This window comes from Zootoca vivipara, chromosome 12 (genome assembly GCF_965207765.1).
Source record: "Zootoca vivipara chromosome 12, rZooViv2.hap1.1, whole genome shotgun sequence".
NCBI lineage: Eukaryota > Metazoa > Chordata > Lepidosauria > Squamata > Lacertidae > Zootoca > Zootoca vivipara.
The window spans coordinates 24,139,594-24,159,435 of NC_142595.1; the positions used below are offsets into that span (position 1 = coordinate 24,139,594).

Sequence of the window (19,842 nt, forward strand, 5' to 3'; positions counted from 1 at the left end):
ATTGCCTCGAACTGCGAAGGTTGAACAGGGTTAGTAGGAATTGACAGCCTTCTCCTGAGTGAATTTGTCCAGTCCTCTTTTAAAGCTATCCAAGTTGTTGGCTCTCCCTGTCTCTTGTGGGAGCAAGCTCCGCAGTTCAACCACGCACCGTGTGAAGAAGTTCTTCCTTTTTGTCTACGCAGGAATAAAACTTGCCAGAATCAGCGTTAACCTGAAAGTTAACGCTGCAGTTCTGGCAAGATGTGTGCAAAAGGTAGAAGGAATAGAGAGGGCAAGGTAACGCAGGGATGAAAATGGAGATACCTAAAGAAATAGCATGCAATAATGTGTTAGGAAGCAGCAAAACTATAAAAAGGAAAGTACAGTAATTACTCAATTGAGTTCCAAAGGCGCTAATGAAAGGTTTGGCCCACCCCGCTCCACCTATTCTCCATGTTGACATGCTGATTAACCAGAGGGAAGAACCCAAGCATGCATATTGGGATTAGCTATTAATTATTATAATTAGCTAATGATGGGCTAGGCTAGCAATTTGGCAAAAAAAAAAAAACACCATACACATAGGAGTATGATGCAATTGCACATTTCTGTATAAAAAGGTAAAAACTGCCTTCCGAGGACACCATCGCTGCATTTCTGCACAGGGAAGGTCCTCTGTACGTTGTTCTGCAAACATGAGTTTCTTTAGCCAGTCCTCCAGGCAAGCCACTTCTTCCCGCAGCAGCAACAGCAGAGGACCAGCGAGGATGTCTGGCCATGGAGCATGCAGCTTCAGCGGTGGATCTAGCGGCAGGGCCTTTGGTGGAAGCTCAAGCTTCAGCGGTGGATCTAGCGGCAGGGGCTTGGGTGGGAGCTCAAGCTTCAGCGGTGGATCTAGTGGCAGGGGCTTGGGTGGGAGCTCAAGCTTCAGCGGTGGATCTAGCAGAAGGACCATTGGTGGAGGCTCCAGCTGTGGTGGTGGCGCTTGGGGCTCTGGCGGGGGCATGAGTGGTATGAGTGGGATGTCTGATAGTAGAGGGAGATGGAGTTCTGGGGGCATGTCATGCGGAGCTGGCGGGTCCTGGGGCTCGAGTGCTGGGTGGGGCGCCATTGGAGGTGGGTCAGCCGGGGGCTTTAACGGCTTCGGGGGCGGCGAGGGCGGACTCCTTTCCGGCGGCGAGAAGGAGACGATGCAAAATCTCAACGACCGCTTGGCAGCCTATCTGAACAACGTACAAGCTCTGGAGGAGGCGAACAGTGACCTGGAGAAGAAGATTGCAGAGTGGTACGAAAAGTTTGGAGCAAGCACCAGAGGCGGAGAGCAACAGGACTACAGCAAGTATTACGCAGTCATTGATGACCTTAAGACACAGGTATGGGAAGAAACAAGCCATGCAAATATGTCGCAGGGCTTTATTTGCTGCATTTGTTCACAAGGCTTATACAGTCATACCTTGGAAGTCAAATGGAATCCGTTCCGGAAGTCCATTCAACTCCCAAAACATTTGGAAACCAAAGTGAGGCTTCTGATTGGCTGCAGGAAGCTCCTGCAGCCAATCGGAAGCTGCGGAAGCCCCATCGGACGTTCAGCTTCCCAAAATAGTTCACAAACCAGAACAGTCACTTCCGGGTTTGCAGATGCTCTATCACTGAATGTGGCCTTTCCCAGAGACACTTCTGGAAGGTGAGATCCATTTTGACGAAGCCAATCCTTAAAATGGTAACGGACCCCTGACAGTTAAGTCCAGTTGCGAACGACTCTGGGGTTGTGGTCCTCATCTCACTTTACTGGCCGAGGGAGCCAATGTTTGTCTGCAGACAGTTTTTCCGGGTCATGTGGCCAGCATGACTAAGCCACTTCTGGTGAAACCAGAGCAGCACACGGAAATGCCGTTTACCTTCCCGCTTGGAGCGGTACCTATTTATCTACTTGTACTTTGACGTGCTTTCGAACTGCTAGGTTGGCAGGAACTGAGACCGAGCAACGGGAGCTCACCCCATTGCGGGGATTCGAACCGCCGACCTTCCGATTGGCAAGCCCTAGGCTCAGTTGTTTAGACCACAGCGCCACCCTATTATTTATTGAGTTTATATACCGCCCTATACCCGGAGGTCTCAGGGTGGTTCATAGAAAAGATCACAACATATATACAGTGGTACCTTGGTTTAAGAACAGCTTAGTTTATGAACAACTTGGATTAAGAACGCTGCAAACCCGGAAGTAGGTGTTTTGCTTTGTTTTGGAAGCAGAACATGTTGAATGTGTTCCATTTGTAAATTGAGTCCCCCGCTGCTATGGGAAAGCACGCCTTGGTTTAAGAATGCTTTGGTTTAGGAACGGACTTCTGGAATGGATTAAGTTCATAAACCAAGGTACCACTGTAATCAGAATAAAAACAACAACCCAATAACACCCCCATCGCCATAATGGTGTTAAGCAAGATCTGTGTTTGGGAGAGAAACGACGATTCTCATTTTTGAATAGCACACACAGAGAGAGAAGAGGACTCAAGCTCAGGTCTGGAAAGCACCTTTTAGGGGCTGCTTCTGTCTGGTGATCTAATTTGGGGCAGTGGAATCTGTTCCCTGCAGGTTTAAGTCATCTGCCTCCACCTATGCTCAACCTGTAAAGCTCAAATATTATAGGCTGCCAGCAATCCCTCTTCCCAAAGGAAAACAAAAGCAGGGAACAGCTGCATGCCTGGGAACATGTCACCATTTGGGGTAGTGGGGTGCACCTATGCACGATAATGAACATCTGGGTTGGAAAAAGAGATGGCACCGTTTTAAGGAGTCATGCAATTTCCTCCTATATTATGTTTATCGTCAGATATTCAAAATTATTGAATTATAAGATCTAGCTTGACAGCTGTTAATTTATACACTTCTTGCTGGAATCCTAGCTGATCAGAGATCATATATAGGGTGTCATGTAAGAATGAGACCTGCTGGATCAGGCCAAAAGCCCATCTTATCAAGTATCCACTTCTAATGGAGGCCAACCAGAGACCTATGGGGAGCTTGCAAGCAGGACTCGGGTGCAACTAGAGTCTCCCTACTTGTGATTCTCTGTAATTGGTTTTTAGAGACATACTGCCTCCAACAGCAGAGGAAGAGCATAGTCATAATGGCTAGCAGCCTATTAAATTGTCTAATTCTCTATTCAACTCTTCCATGTTAGTGGCCAACACTAGAGTTTCTGGAATCTAATTCTGCAGTCTACCCTGAATCTTCTCACATTCCATTTCATTGGATGTTCCTGAGAGAGGGGGGAAATATCTGCCTATCCACTTTTCCCACACAATAAATAACCTTATATACCTCCATCATGTCCTTACCTGCTTTTTTCCCAAACTAAAAAGTCTCAAATGTAACCTTTCATCATAGAGTAGTAGCTCCAGCTCCCCAGTCATTTATTGCTGAAATATTAATTTCATTTGCTGTACCTATTTTTCTTTTCTGTGGGTTTTTTTGTTAGTATTCTTCCTTTCTACTAATAAACTCATTAAACTTATTGGATGCTTAGACAAAATCTATTCTAACTATATAAAAGAGAAGAAAGAAACGATGTCGTTTTGAAACCCGTATATCTCTCATCTGTCTATATAATACTATATATTCCCCTCATTAATTAAGCAGACTTGTCTTGACTTCCCACAACAAAAGGAGACAGTTAAGACATGTAACATAATTCATAATCCATCCTATTCTAAATGGGGCTAAATAATAATTACTGTACAAATTAAAATTGGGTAGAAATTTCCAACAGTGCTGTAGTTGATTTCTTTGGGGGAAGCCATGACTATTTAAACTGGTATCATAATGCTTTAAACGTGTGTGAATGAGTTGGGAGAGGAACTTGCTACATGTCCGAATCCAACGTTCAATTATATATTAATTATTTATTCTTTCTTTTGCAGATCATTGCTGCAATTACAGACAATGGCGGCCTCATTTTGCAGGTCGACAATGCTAGGCTGGCTGCGGCTGACTTCAAGCTGAAGTAAGTGGGACAAAATGGGCATTGCTCCACAAGCTGGTGGAGATGCTTGCTGCATCATTCATATAGAGCAGAAAAACCAGCCTATTGTGAGATCTCCAGCATGCATATCCCATCAGGTGTAACTACAGTACATTTACTGTATGCTTGGGTGGCACAAATTCATACCCACCAGCCAATGAATTGCATTGGTATGCTCCAGCACAGCCCCAACCATGTCTACTCAGAAGTACGTCCCATGGAGTTCAGTGGGGCTTACTCCCAATGGTTATAAGGCTGCAGCCCTAATTTCACATCATAAATTTAGCTGAGTGCTTAACTAATTCCAGGTTTGGTTCATAATGTGTGACAAAAACACCGCTGATAACTACACCTTCTTTAAAACCTGATATACAGGCAAATAGCCCCAACATACAGGTGAAATCGTCCAAAAAGTACATTTATTTCAGTAAAGCAACTTTTTTTTTCTTTTAATTTTTACAAATGCTTTCTTTTGGAAATTCCACAGTAATAAAACAAATAGTTACAATAATACGAAAATAAACATCACTATTACATTTCATTAATTACATTCCATTTATAATTGACCCGCCTAATGACAAATAATTGCAATTACAACAAATAAAGGCTTGGCATACCTTGCTTTGCATGTCATGCATCTATCTCATATATTGGTTTCACCTTTTAAGTTGCATTACTGAAATAAATGCACTTTTTGACGATATTCTAATTTTCCGAGTTTCACCTGTAAAATAATATGGGATGCGGGTGGCGCTGTGGTCTAGGAGCCTAGGGCTTGCTGATCAGAAGGTTGGTGGTTTGAATCCCCGCAATGGGTCCCAGCTCCTGCCAACCTAGCAGTTCGAAAGCACATCAAAGTGCAAGTAGATAAATAGGTACCACACCGGCGGGAAGGTAAACGGCGTTTCCATGCGTTGCTCTGGTTCGCCAGAAGCGGCTTAGTCATGCTGGTCACATAACCTGGAAGCTGTCTGTGGACAAACGCTGGCTCCCTTGGCCTATAGAGCTAGATGAGTGACACAACCCCAGAGTCGTCCTCGACTGGACCTAATGGTCAGGGGTACCTTTACCTTTACCTTTAAAATAATATAGGAACTTAAGAAGAGCCTGCTGAATCAGGCCACCTAGCCCAGCATCCTGTTGCCACAGTGGCCTGTAGGAAATCTGCAAGCAGGATTCGAGTGCAAGAGACCTCTCCCCTCCTGTGGTTTCCAGCAACTGGTCTTCAGAAGCATTGCTGCCTCCAGCCGTGAAGAAAACCGATGAAGGCACTGAAGAAAACACCCACAGAAAAGGAACACGTTTCCCTCTCTGCGTTCAGATGTTTCCCACATGATCTGCTGACAACCTTTTTAATCCATTTTGCTTTAGGTACGACAATGATGTGGCTCTCCGCCAGAGTGTTGAAGCTGACACCAATGGCCTCCGTAAGGTCCTAGATGAGATAACCATGAGCAGGGGTGATCTTGAAATGCAGATTGAAAGCCTGACTGAGGAGCTTGAGTATATGAAGAAGACTCATGAGGAGGTAATGCAGGTCTCAGTTATGCCTAAAGCCATGTCCAATATGTATGTGTTTGTGTATACAGTGGTCCCTCGACTTACGAATTACCCGACATCCGAAGTTTTCGACTTACGAACGGGACAAATGGCCGCACGCTTACAAATTTTTCTACATCCGAACGGAAACCGTTGGCGGTTTTAAATGCGGTTTCCTCGACTTACGAATTTTTCCGAATATTTTTTTCCCTATGGGAATCCGCTTTTCGACTTACGAAATTTTCGACCTACGAATGTGCATTTGGAATGGATTGAGTTTGTAAGTCGAGGGACCACTGTATATACCTTTACATAAACACACACATCTTAAGGGCAATGGGTGCTTGCCATGGGACTTAATAGCATAGCTGTCAAGTTTTCCCTTTTCTTGCGAGGAAGCCTATTCAGCATAAGGGAATTTCCCTTTAAAAAAGGGAGAACTTGACAGCTATGCTTAATAATATTGCTTTGCATTACTCATATAGATAATAGGGGAGCAGGTGGTGCTGTGGTCTAAACCACTGAGCCTCTTGGGCTTGCTGATCGGAAGGTCGGCGGTTCAAATTCGCATGATGGGGTGAGCTCCTGTTGCTTTGTCCCAGCTTCTGCCAACCTAGCAGCTCAAAAGCACACCAGTGCAAGTAAATAGGTACCGCTGCGGCAGGAAGGTAAACGCCGTTTCCGTGCGCTCTGGTCTCCATCACGGTGTCCCGTTGCGCCAGAAACGGCTTAGTCATGCTGGCCACATGACCTGGAAAGCTGTCTGTGGACAAACGACAGCTCCCTTGACCTGAAAGGGAGATGAGCGCCACAACCCCATAGTCGCCTTTGACTGGACATAACTGTCCAGGGTTCCTTTGCCTTTTCACCTCTACATAGATAATAAACAGGTAAAGGTAAAGGTGACCATTAGGTCCAGTCGCGGATAACTCTGGGGTTGTGGTGCTCATCTCGCTTTACTGGCCAAGGGAGCCGGTGTACAGCTTCTAGGTCATGTGGCCAGCATGACAAAGCTGCTTCTGGCGAACCAGAGCAGCACACGGAAACACTGTTTACCTTCCTGCCGGAGTGGTACCTATTTATCTACTTGCACTTTGATGTGCTTTCGAACTGCTAGGTTGGCAGGAGCTGGGACCGAGCAACAGGAGCTCATCCTGTCGCGGGGATTCGAACTGCTAACCTTCTGATCGGCAAGCCCTAGGCTCAGTGGTTTAACCCACAGCGCCACCCGCGTTAAACAGACCAGAGCCCAAATCAAGCTTTAGCTATGCATGAACAACTTAAGGTAAATGACGGAGCAGAATACAAAATAGTACAGGGGGTGCCAACTTGAATAAAATATTGTTGGGGGCCCAGGTAAGCCCCCCCCCATAATCAATCACATGACGCAGTGCGCAACACATCATTTGAATGGGAATGCCCATCAACTCTGTGAGGGCCTGGCCCCCTCAAATATTTTATTGTGGGGGCCGAGGCCCCCATGGCCCCTAGGATTTGGCTTCTATGAAATGGTAAGAGCAGGCACCCCCAAACTCAGCCCTCCAGATATTTTGGAACTACAACTCCCATCATCCCTAGCTAACAGGACCAGAGGTCAGGGTTGATGGGAATTGTAGTCCCAAAGCAACTGAGTTTAGGGGTGCCTGGGTAAGAGGGTCCTCACACCTACACCTGCTCAATCTATTTTGGATCAGATACAGATCTCTCTGGAGTCTGGGCAGTAGAAGCAAAGTTATTGAAACCAGTCAACGTCATCTAGAAAACATTACAATTACTCAGAGATACTCCTGGTATTTTTTTTTTAAAAAAAAAACTGATTTATTTTCCTGCTCTTGCTGCACGTGTTGAGATAACATTTTTATTGGTGCAGGATATGAGCTCTGTGACTGACACCACAGCCGGAGGCATTGATGTGCAAATGAATGCTGCCCCTGGAATTGACCTGACTGCCCTCCTCAATAAGATGAGAGGAGAATATGAAGCCCTCGCTGAGGAGAACAGGCAAGACATTGAGGCCTGGTTCAACGAACAGGTAGGTGGCAGAAACGCTCACTTGTTTGTTATTTAAATAGTTTTTATTTGGTTTTACAAATTCATTCAGACTCATAGTCACGAGTAATAAAAAAACAACACAAGATTCTTCCGAATCTCAAGACGTCCCTCCCCCCCCCCGTGGGTTCTTTCAGGTAACTTTTTTTAAAAAAACCTGCATTTTATAAGTCCATCTAATTTACAATCCTCCATTGTATCCAAAGTCTATGTAATAACAACAACAACAACAACAACAACAATAATAACAATAATAATAATAATAATAATAATAATAATAATAATAATAATAATGTATTATTTATTATTTATACCCCACCCATCTGGCTGGGTTTCCCCAGCCACTCTGGGCGGCTTCCAACAAAATATTAAAATACAATGGTCTGTTAAACATTAAAAGCTTCCCTAAACAGGGCTGCCTTCAGATGTCTTCTAAAAGCCTGGTAAACGTTTTTCTCTTTGACATCTGGTGGGAGGGCGTTCCACAGGGCAGGCGCCACCACTGAGAAGGCCCTCTGCCTGGTTCCCTGTAACTTGGCTTCTCGCAACGAGGGAACCGCCAGAAGGCCCTCGGCGCTGGACCTCAGTGTCCGGGCAGAATGATGGGGGTGGAGACGCTCCTTCAGGTATCATTGCAAGAATTAATTAAAACCTGCCAAACCTGTTCAAGTGTTTACAGTGGTCTTTCAAATATAATATGAATTTGTCCCATTCCTTGCTGAAGCTTTGATCCTCCTGATTTCTGATTTCCCCAATTAATCTTGCCATCTCTGCATAGTCCAGTAATTTCATCTGCCAGACCACCTTTGTAGGCATCTTGTCATCTTTCCAGCTCTGGGCAAGCAGCATCCTTGCAGTTATTGTAGCATACAGTACAGTTCTTTTGGCATCTCTGCACCTACAATTCCTAACAAAAAGGCTTCTGGTTTGTTATTTTAAACATTTTTTCAATTCATTATATATCATTTCCCAGAATTCCTTTATCACTTTACAATTCCACCACATATGATAAAAGGTGGCTTCCTTTTATCTTGCAGAAAATGTTCACTTTTGACTTCATGGAGGACTCTTCCTTACGCAAAATTATTCACTTGACTAAAAACCTTTGGATAACTTTCTCTCCCTCTTTTAATCGCTTTATTTCAGAGTCAAGAACTGAATAAGCAGATAAGCAGCAGCGTCGAAGAGACCAGCACCAACAAGAGTGAGATTACCGAACTAAGACACACTCTGCAAAGCCTAGAAATGGAACTGCAAACCCAATTGTCTATGGTATAAGAATTCTTTCTTTCGTTCAGTTAGCATCTTTTTTTTCTTTGAGAATTTATATTTTACGATTTTACAGTTGCAAATAAACATTTTACAAACTTTAAAATATCCAGTGACTTCCCTTCTTCTCTTTCCGTGGTTCATTTTGCATATCATACATCCCTGCGTATTTTACTATAACCATTCAAATCAATTTTCCACTTTTGCATCCATCAAAAATTATTTACTCTGTTGAATTTATCTTAAGGCTGCCAGTGTTTTCAGCTGTATACAGTCATTTCCCACATATTCAATGAACATTTTCCACTCTTCTTTAAATGTATGTTCTTCTTGCTCTCTTATTCTATGTGTTAAATCTGCAAGTTCTGCAGATTCTGTCGACTTAAGTTGCCAGTCCTCTTTAGTTGGGACCTCGCTCCCTTTCCATTTTGGGGCTAAAAGTTAGCATCTTTCTTTACTTATTACTTTATTACCTTTCTAACCCTTCCTTAAGTTTAAAACAAGAAGAGAGATAGACAATCACAGAGGGCACACATGGCCTTGTGGCACCCAGCCCTACCATTAAACATACCATGATCTTTTAAATGTGTTTGTGGGAGGGGCTGTTTGTTTGTTTATGTTTTTTTATTATCTGTTTGTGTTCTCATTTTATCTTTTTATTCAACTTTCAATGTTCTATTCCTCCCCCCCCCATCAGAAACAATCTCTGGAGGCCACCCTGGCAGATGTAGAAGGCAGATTCTGTGGCGAACTTTCCCAGATACAAGGAGTGATAAGCAACGTGGAGGGACAAGTGGTGCAGATCAGGGAAGACATGGAAAGCCAAAACAGAGAATATGAACAGCTCCTGGATATCAAGATCCGCCTGGAGAATGAGATCGAGACTTACCGCAGTCTGCTGGATGGAGGAGACAGGTGAAAAGGGAGGAATGTGGTAGAAGTCTGCCATTCCTAAATGTCTTTGATTCTCCTTCGCCTAAGGGTCTGCACATCACTTGGTTTCTCATTGCTTAATTGGACATTCCCCCTCTCAATATGCACATTCTCCAGTCAGTTTGCAAAGTCTCCGAGAAACAAGCCCTTTCTTTCTATTTCCAGAAATGTGCAAATGTATTATGAGGCAGCCTGCTTGTGCTGGTTAAACGAATTGATCACATTGGATAATGCAGACATCCTGGACTTAGAAGGTCACAATTTAAAACTCAGCTGGCATGCATGTCTCTGGCATGGGAAGGCGAAAATTTATAAAAGTTTTATGAACCATATTCTAAGGAAGAATTTTCATAGAGTTTGGGAGAAATATAAAAATCTGCTGGAAAGAAAAACATCTTTATGGCTACAGTGGAACCTCGAGTTGCAGACGTAATCCATCCCGGAGGCACGTCTGCAACTTGAAGCATTCGCATCCAGAAGCGTTTCTGCACACGCACAAAGCACAATTTAGTGCTTCTGTGCATGCCCAAGTGGAGAAACCCAGAAGTAACCATTCTAGTACTTCCAGGTTGCCACAGGACACAACTTGAAAAGACGTAACCTGAAGCGGATGCAACATGAAGTATGACTATATCTCTTACTGAGGCTATTACAATTAAGAGAGTTAATATGGAAAGAAAGTGGGCAACCTACAGGGAATTGCTGCACTTTAAAGAGGGGGAACCTAAACTGAAATCAATGGAAAGTGTAAGGAGCCATGTTACGGACTGGCTACAATATCATCAGTTACATGAAATGTTTCAAATAGACAGGAAAAATGGGTTTTCAGACCAAAGCTCACAATTTGAAAAATAACTTCTTACAAAACAAAGAAAAACTTTTATCTAAAATGTATGATCTGTTATTAGATAGGGAAACAAAAGACGAGCTTGTTAAAAAAAAACCTCTATGACATATTGGACAATAGATATAGGACTATATATATATATATATATATATATATATATATATATACGATTATATATCGATATATATATATATCGATATATATATACGATTCAGCTAGATGTTGCCTTTTCTCATCTTTTTTTATCTCGACCCCACATAATATCTACAATAAAGACTTTACTGATCCTGCTACTGTCAAATGTACCTTCACAGAAACCCTCTTTTTTCCCTATAACCAAGTCTAAAGTTTGTTCGTTTTTTACTGTTCTTATAGTGATTTTGAATCTGGATCCAGAAGAATCTCTTCAGAAACTAGATCTAGAGGATCTGTAGGTTCAAGTTCTAGAGACCAGACATCTTCCAGCTCTGGATCCAGAGCTTTTGGCAGTGGAGACTCGAGATCCACAGGATCTAGAGGGTTCGGATCTTCCGGTTCTTCAGATTCCAGATCCAGGGTCCAAGAAACTTCCAGCTTCCAGTCACGGTCCAGAGGCTCTGGGTCTGCAGACTCACAATCTAGAAGCTCAGGATCTGTAGACAGAGGATTTAGTGGCGAAAGTTCCCAGGATTCAGGATCAAGATATGGAAGCACCACCAGAGGTAACACATGTTGTTCTTATTTTTCTGTTAAAAATGCACATTTCTAAAAACAGTTTTATTTTGCTACTAATTTCAGAGGGTGAAATAATGCTGATGAATTGCCTATTGATGTACCAAAATTGAACTGAGAAAGTTGAGTATATGGCAGGGTTGTGCTGGTGAAGAAAGAATAAATGTTAAGGAGCCACCAGTGTAATAACAACTTTTCCTCAGATGGTCACCCAATGCAGAAATCGCCCAGTGGGGTGGTTGATCAGGGTTGCAGCTACTCCCATTGGCCCTCGTCCCCCCCCCCCCAAGCTGCTATTTGCATGGGCTATGAATTGTGGGTTGATTCTGGGCAAATGGGATATTGATTGCACAGTGTGTGGCACAGTGATAGAGCATCTGTCTTATATACAGAACATCCCATTTTCAATCCCCTACATCTCCAAGTAGAACTGGGAAAGCAGACTGAAAACCTGGATAGTTGCTGCCAATCAGTGTAGACAATACTGGCTTAGATGGGTCAATGATCTGGTTCACTATAAGGCAGCTTCCTGTGTTTCTAAGTAGTACATTCCCCACCCCTCAATGTTTAAATAAGAGCTCCGTGATCTGCCTGTTTAAAAGAATAACTGCTCTCCTAAATGCCTGCATTTCCTTTCTTGCACAGATGTACAAAAAACAAGAGTGATCAAGACAATAGTGGAAGACAGAATTGGTGATCAAGTCGTCTCGACTCACGTCCAGTCGGTTGAAGAAAAGCCAATTAAATAAGCCATCTCAGATTCTCATGGGGAATCTTTCGAAGCATGCCATAGCAGATGCATGTCATGAAAAAAGATACACCAAGGTGTCAGGAGCTCAAGGATTTCTGCCTTAAACCCACAATGCTGTATTAGAATTGTCTTTTTTCTCTGCTTCTGTCACTGCTGCTTTCTTGAGCACCTTTCTTCCATGCAAACCAAGACAGAAAACCGTGATCTTATCGGCTAGCACCCTGCAATAAAGATTTTCCTTCTGTAGCAAGTAAATGATAACATTGTGGTCATGTGTCTTTATTTCAAAGCATTGTCTACATACTGCCTGTGCCATTCTTCTCCAAACTGGTGGCTTCTAAGTGCGTTGGACTACAATTCCCATTAGCCCCAACCAGCACAGCAAGGGAGGCCCATGGATCTCTTGGTTTCAGATCTACAAACCAGTCAGGGATGGGACAGCCCTCAAACAGAGGACACCATCGAAGAGAGGGCTGCCCTCTGAGCGTCCTTCAAAAGAGAGGACTCCCCTCAGAAAAACAATCACAGCAGCCCTGTTTCCAAGCTACTGCAGTGCTTCATAATTGCCCAGTCCCATGAAGATCCTCCACATAGAAGCCCCAATGATCATGAAGAGCATCTCCATATATGTGAGGCCAGGCTGTGAGTTCAAAAGCCCCCTGCGCTCCTGAAGCACTTGTGGAGAAGATGTCATTAGACCACCAGTCACATGTTGGTGCAGGGATAAAAAATCTCAGGCCAAATGTGGTCTTCTAGGCCTCTCTATCTCTCAGGAATCCAGGCCACACTTCCTCCCTAGCCACCTCTTCTTTCCCCAACCCTTCACCCACCCTGTTTCACACCCTCGACGGCTGTGTTTTCCTGTCTGGAATATGTTCTAATAATTCCTCCTGATTTCCTGGACCGAGAATATGTATAGAAACTTGCTCCACCCACTTTTGCCTCTGGCCCAGCCCAGCACTGACTTGTGGCCCCTGGAAGATGGCCACAGGGGAATGTGGCCCTCAGGCTGAAAAGAGTTCCCCATCTCTGTTCTTGGATCCTGGAGTTTGGTACGGCAAGTTTCCTGTCCAGACCCAAACTGCAGGGGACGAGGATGTGGTCAACTGAAAATAGGAGTGGGGAAACGAGAAATGGAGAAAAAACCCAAATTTGCAGATTCTCCCATCCCTATCAGTGGAGGGCCTTAAACAAGTAACACAGGGATTATAGTGATCTGATGCATAAGGTTCCTGGGAGTCCAGACAAACTGAAAACAGCACAGCACTTCACACATTGAAATCCCTCTTTGAGGGAGGACACGTGTTGTGGTGAGACCTGGCAACCAAACCCTTGTGTTGTGGGTGGGTACGATTGGATAGCCACAATACCCTATTGGTAGGTCCCTTGATGCTGGGTTCAATCTGACCAATGGGACGCTAGCCAAAATGGATCAAGGGACCTATATATGCCTATGCACGTGACCCTGAGCTTTCTCTCTTGCTCAGTGCATTGGAACACCCACCCACCTCTCCCTATATTTAGGGCTTGCGCTTGACCTTGCTATGCCGTCGTGTGTCATCTGCCGTTGAGACAGGGGCACGGCAGGAATTTTCCCCACTTGGCTGATTGGCTGGTGCCATTTGGGTTTCGCTTGCCGCGCAGCAAATCATCACAACTTGTAAGGTTGCAGATAGGCTCTGGTTCAGGTGATAGGGATGGGGGGAACGCTCCCGCCATCCCTATGTGAAGGGTATTCCATTAAAGGAATCCAGGGACTCAATGGTTTGGTCAACCCTGCGAGGGGTTGTGCCCATGTCTGAGTCCAGGGGGACATCTGGGTGGTGGACATAGCATGTCCCTGGCTTTCCGCCATTCCAAGTGTTCACCCCAGGCTGACCTATGGTAGAGCCCTGGGTCAGCGCTACCTGCAACGGTGCAGAGAGTTAGTCGAACCAGAGCCTATGCAACCATTCACTTGCTGTAATCAGTAAAGTTGTGGCCTAAATTCTGCCAAAAACCAAACCAAAATTTGAGTCTTGTCTGAATTTATTTAAAGGGGAGGTTTGAAGGTCTAAACACGCAAATAAATAATTCTTAGCAATAAATCCTAGCTTCACTGAAACTGACAGCAGCTTCAGCAGCAAAAGACTACACCCTTTGGCAAACAGCCCGTAAATTTTGCTGCTGCAAGATGGGTGTAATTTTTGTCATCTTCTGTTCCTGTGCTGTGCTGATCCAATTAATAAGCCAAAATGCCGTATTCTGCAGAATCACAAAAGGTCCCCAAATTAAACAGCTGTATTCTAAAGTCCATCGATATAGGTCAGTTGGCCCATTTTACCTACCCATGTAGACTAAATGACCCTTTTGTTTTTCTTCAGGGCTGCCTCCTTTTCATTTTTTAAGAAACAGGGGGAATTGTAGCTCTTGTTCCTCGCAGTGTACTTTGTAAAGGGACCCCTGACCATTAGGCCCAGTCGTGACCGACTCTGGAGTTGTGGCGCTCATCTCGTGTTTTGGCTGAGGGAGTACAGCTTCCAGGTCATGTGGCCAGCATGACAAAGCCGCTTCTGGCAAACCAGAGCAGCACACGGAAACCCCGTCAGAGCGGTACCTATTTATCTACTTGCACTTTGACATGCTTTCGAACTGCCAGGTTGGCAGGAGCAGGGACCGAGCAACGGGAGCTCACCCCGTTGCGGGGATTCGAACCACCGACCTTCTGATCGGCAAGCCCCAGGCTCTGTGGTTTAACCCACAGCGCCACCCGCATCCCAGTGTACTTTGTAGGCACCTTTGAAGCCAATGACATCCTGACTGCCTACTTGCCTATTATCTTCCCCTTGTTTCTCAAAAGGTCAATGGGCGTAACAGCTGAGTTTATACAGGAACAGTATCCTGCATACCCAAAGAGGTACTGGAGAAGATTGGTGGTATTGCAGCCTGTTCACTCTGGAAACATTGCAATAGCTGGCTACCTGCCACTCTTTCTTTATTATGATTTGTTAATTGATATCATTTTACCCTACCCTTCCTCCAAGGAGCGCACAGCGGCGTACATGTGCCTTCTCCGCCATACCGCATTTTATTCTCACAACAACCCTGCACGGCAGGTTAGATTGAGAGGTTGCAGACTGAGCGGGCAAACAAGGCCAGCTAGTTACCCCAAAAGAGGACATCGATTCGCATAACTTTTGAATATGCTGTGTATGCACATAGGTGCAAATTTAGAAGGGGGGAAATAGCACAATAATTTACCGTATTTTTCGCTCCATAGGACGCACCTGACTATAGGGCACACCTAGTTTTTAGCGTAGGAAAACAAGGAAAAAATATTTTGCTTTCTTGAATTGTCCTAGGCATAGCAGCCAACTCCTAGAGGCCTAGGTGCCTTTGCCCCCCCCCATTAAATATTTGAGGAAGCTTCTTTTGCAAAGGGGGAAAGCTCCATTTTTTTGAGGATCAGCTCAAAGTTGTGCAGTTTTTTTTGCAAATGGGAAAAAGGCCCATTTTGGGGGGGGGTTCAGCTCAGAGTTGTGCATCTTTTTTTGCAAAGGGGGGGAAGCTCCATTTTTGAGGATCAGCTCAAAGTTGTTGAGCTTACCTTGCAAAGGGAAAAAATCCTGTTTTTATGGGGTTCAACTCACAGTTCTGCAGCTTCTCTAGGAAAGGAAAGGGACCCATTTCTACAGTTTCCAGACAGATAATCTAATCAGCCAGTCACATATCGCTGGGGAAATAAGCAGCCTCTCTCTGCAGACAACAATTGAGGCCTGGGCAAGGGGCCTGGTCGGGGCTGGGAAGGGAGCTAGCTCCCTTATCTCCCTCCCTGGTCTCTTGCAATCAGCTGCTGAGCAGGTCCCTTCAACACTCTCTTTCCCTCTTGTTAGCCTTTAGCTCTTTCTATTAAAAGGGGGGGGGAAGCACGGTCTGCCTTTCGCCCCTGGGCAATTCAGCTTCAGGGACCACGCATTCGCTCCATAAGACGCACAGACATTTCTTCTTACTTTTTAGGAGGGAAAAGGTGCATCTTATGGAGCGAAAAATACGGTAAATAGAAATGCATCTCATCGTCGTGCAGAAGACGGTGAGCAGGTGCCCTGCATGCCGCCTGCTCAATCTGCTCTCTGGGTGCTAACTCTTCACAGCAAACGTCAAGTTCCCTGCATGCTATATCTTTAAAATGGACTCAGGCCAGACCAGAGGGGCCTCCGAATAGAGGATTTTCCTGTGACACCTCTTCCGACAAAGGCCTCTTCTTGGGTAAAGTAAGATACAAAGCCACCCAAAATCTAGCTCCCTTGCACACTGCCTCATGCCCCATCCAGTATAAGAGATTACGATCCACTCAGGTGGCCCCGTCCTCCATGACGTTGCGTAATTCGTTTTGATCCCATCACTCCAAGAATTACAATTCGCTGTAACAACAGTATTTATGCCGCACTTCAGAATGTCCACAAACACTGTCTCGGTAATCCTTATAACACCCGGTGAGATTTGTCAGGACTTTCACTCTCCCCATCTTGCAAAGATATAGGTGCAGCTGATGATAAGAGGGAGTAAACTACTTACTTCGTTCGTGCAGGCTGCATAAGACTACCTAACGGGATGGTGGCCAAAGAAAAGTTTAAATTAGGGGCTTCCGGGTTCAGAGGTCAAAGCTTTTGAGGCACTTGGCTACGCTTGCTCTCGCTCGGGGTGGACAGAAGACAGATCAGGATCTACTGCGTACGAGGCCTTTGGGTGGATGGCAGTAGAATGGCCAGGACCGGATTTAGGTTTGATAAGGCCCTAAGCTACTGAAGGTTGAAGTCGACAACCCCGGAAGTCTGTTTGCCGCGTGTGCCTGGCACGAAATCCAAAATCCTCGACTTACGAAGACGGCCGCGGAACGGATCGTCTTTGTAAGTCAAGGTACCACTGTATGTTGATTTATGGACCTAATAGTTATCTAAAGCTATTTGCGCATGTTGCCATGCAACCAATCCATGCAGAATGTAGGCACCCTATATATAGAAATGAGCAAACCAGTGATATTTTAGGGAGCAGGCTAGCAGGTGGGGCCCATGACTTACATCATAGGAACCTACACAACACACAACACTGTTGCTGTATGTAGGTTTTATTTTATTTGTTTTTAATCTTATATTTTGGAAATGTACATCCAGTTGTTGTTTTTCCTTTAATCTCTGACTCCCAGTTGTTTAGCAATATCATTTAAAAGAAAAAAAAACAAGAGGGTACCCGTACGTGAGGTGGTTGTAATGAAAAATGCTTGGGAGGGGAATGAGTGGATTTTGAATGAAAGCACTGTGGACTCAGTTCTTGTACTGAAAACAGATTCCTGGACAGAGCATGAGCTCAGAGGCAACTCCGATCCTGACATTTGAGCGCCGACTGTTCAGCCCCTTCTCTGCTCTCTACAACAAATCTTCTTTCTACAGGAAAGAAGATTCCACCTAAACATTAGGAAGAACTTCCTGACAGTAAGAGCTGTTCGACAGTGGAATTTGCTGCCAAGGAGTGTGGTGGAGTCTCCTTCTTTGGAGGTCTTTAAACGGAGGCTTGACAGTCATGTGTCAGGAATGCTTTGATGGTGTTTCCTGCTTGGCAGGGGGTTGGACTGGATGGCCCTTGTGGTCTCTTCCAACTCTGATTCTATGATTCTCTGCCCTAAGGACTGATGTGGCACCTGGTTCCAGTTGGTGAGCTTTGGGTCTCACAAATCTGTGCACATAGAATGGAAAGGCTTCAGGTATACCGCAAAAAATTGAAAATAATATTGCTAAAATATGCCTAGTGCGGTCACATTCGAAATACTGGGTTGTGTGCAGAGAAAGTGGATGGAGAGACCTTTTTCCTTCCCATATCATTATTATTATTATTATTATTATTATTATTATTATTTGAATTAATATACTGCCCTATATCTGGAGGTCTCAGGGCGGTTCACAAAAAAAATCACAATATATAAAATAAAAATAAAAGCAATAACCCAATAATTCCCGCCCCCCCCCAAAAAAGAGCCACATTTTAAAAGGGTATGGGATGTTGATCAGGTCAACCAAACTCCTGGTTAAAAAGGAACGTTTTGCCTGGCATCCAAAGGTGTATAATGAAGGTGCCAGGCGAGCTCCCCTGGGGAGAGCATTCCACAGACAGGGAGCCACTGCAGAGAAGGCCTGTTCTCATGTTGCCACCCTCCGGACCTCTCGAGGAGGAGGCACATGAAGAAGGGCCTCAGATGATGATCTCAGGGTCCGGGTAGGTTCATATGGGGAGAGGTGGTCCATGAGGTATTGCGGTCCTGAGCCGTTTAAGGCTTTATAGGTCAAAACCAGTACTTTGAATTGGGCCCACAAACTAATTGGTAGTCAGTGCATTCGGAACACGATCGGTGTGATATGCTTAAACCGTCTTGCTCCGGTGAGCAACGTGGCTGCTCAATTCTGCACTAGCTGAAGTTTCCGAACCGTCTTCAGAGGCAGCCTAGAACCCAAAGTGATCCAAAGAAGCTGAGGACTGAGGAGAGGAGACAGGAGGTAACTCCTCAAACACAGCGTAGTTAAACTATGAAATTTTATACAAGATGTTGGGATGACCACCTCTGTCCTGTAGAAGTGTGCATGCACACGAAGGCTCGTACCAATGACAAATTTAGTTGGTCTCTAAGGTGCTACTGGAAGGAATTTTTTTATTTTTTCCCCGACTACGGCAGACCAACACGGCTACCTACCTGTAACTACACCTCTGTCCTGTTCTCACAATCCACAAGCAGGACCTGAGTGCCACAGGGTTCTTCCCACCTGAGATTCCCAGCAACTGGTAAACAAAATAATGATGATTTTGTCATACTGCCTCATCCTGGGTGTACATATCTTTTATTTTTTCTTAGGAACACCTAAATCTTCAAGCTGAGTTGGTTCAGCAAAAGCGATCTCCTCAATCGTCCTACGCTATCACCACGAAACCATTACTGTAGTTTCCATTTCCCAAGTGTTCCAAAGCTGGTTTGATTAAGCAGATTCTTTAAATATGTTTCATTCACTGGATCCTTGACAATTTAAGAGCAAAAAGCTTCAGGAAATCAAAGCAGCGCCTTGTGAGTTTAGCCTTAAAACGCGTCGCTTAAAGAAATAATGAGAATATCAAACTTCCGCGTCAGAAAAGTAGACAGCTGAGACAGCTGAGACAATTTCGCAGGGCTAATGCAAACTGCATAGTTCTCTCTGCACCACCCAGGGTGAGGAAATCGCAACACGAGGGAACCATCCTTTTAAAAAGCGGTTTGCACACCCCTCTCTCACAAAAGAGTGTTGCAAGTGCGAGTGTGGAAAAAAAGTGGGTAGGGACCCAAAGAAATATGTTTATAATGATGGGCTTTGAAAACACACAGAGAGACGGTGGTGGGATGGGAGGAATTACTCCACCTTGCTGAAAAGGTGGTGGTGGTGATGAATGTTTCGGCCAGGTGGTACCCACCCATTCGCCATCTTGGGAGTGGGGTGGGAGAAGACTCACAAATGGCCCAGGGGGCAAATGAACGAGATGGAATACCGGGCCAAGTTATTAATATCCATCAGTCATGAAGGCTTGAAATGATAAATCTTCCAAACAAACAATGCAGCGATGAAATGACGTTCCAACGAAGGAACACACCCTGAACAAGGTCGGCATATAAAACCTTGATGCTCTTCTGACTGCTCAAGAAAACTCCCCTTGGGTGACTCTTCTGCTTCTCTCCCCCCCAAGCTTGCTTGA

General features: G+C 44.8%; 1 protein-coding gene across 1 annotated transcript; it reads left to right on the top strand.

Annotated features, from left to right (window-relative positions):
• The first annotated feature begins 1,037 nt into the window (after positions 1-1,037).
• Positions 1,038-12,097, top strand: LOC118094624 (keratin, type I cytoskeletal 27-like). Its single transcript, XM_035135178.3, has 8 exons — positions 1,038-1,352; positions 3,900-3,982; positions 5,372-5,528; positions 7,410-7,571; positions 8,735-8,860; positions 9,555-9,772; positions 11,211-11,260; positions 11,994-12,097. Exons 1-8 carry the CDS (start codon positions 1,038-1,040, stop codon positions 12,095-12,097), a joined length of 1,215 nt encoding a protein of 404 aa, XP_034991069.1.
• The last annotated feature ends 7,745 nt before the right edge of the window (positions 12,098-19,842 follow it).

Bases quoted from the DNA above. Each gene is read 5' to 3' on its own strand.
- LOC118094624 (XM_035135178.3), top strand. From the start codon at position 1,038: ATGTCATGCGGAGCTGGCGGGTCCTGGGGCTCGAGTGCTGGGTGGGGC. The intron at 3,983-5,371 runs GTAAGTGGGACA...ATTTTGCTTTAG, and splicing joins GCGGCTGACTTCAAGCTGAA to GTACGACAATGATGTGGCTC. The intron at 8,861-9,554 runs GTATAAGAATTC...CCCCCCCATCAG, and splicing joins TGCAAACCCAATTGTCTATG to AAACAATCTCTGGAGGCCAC.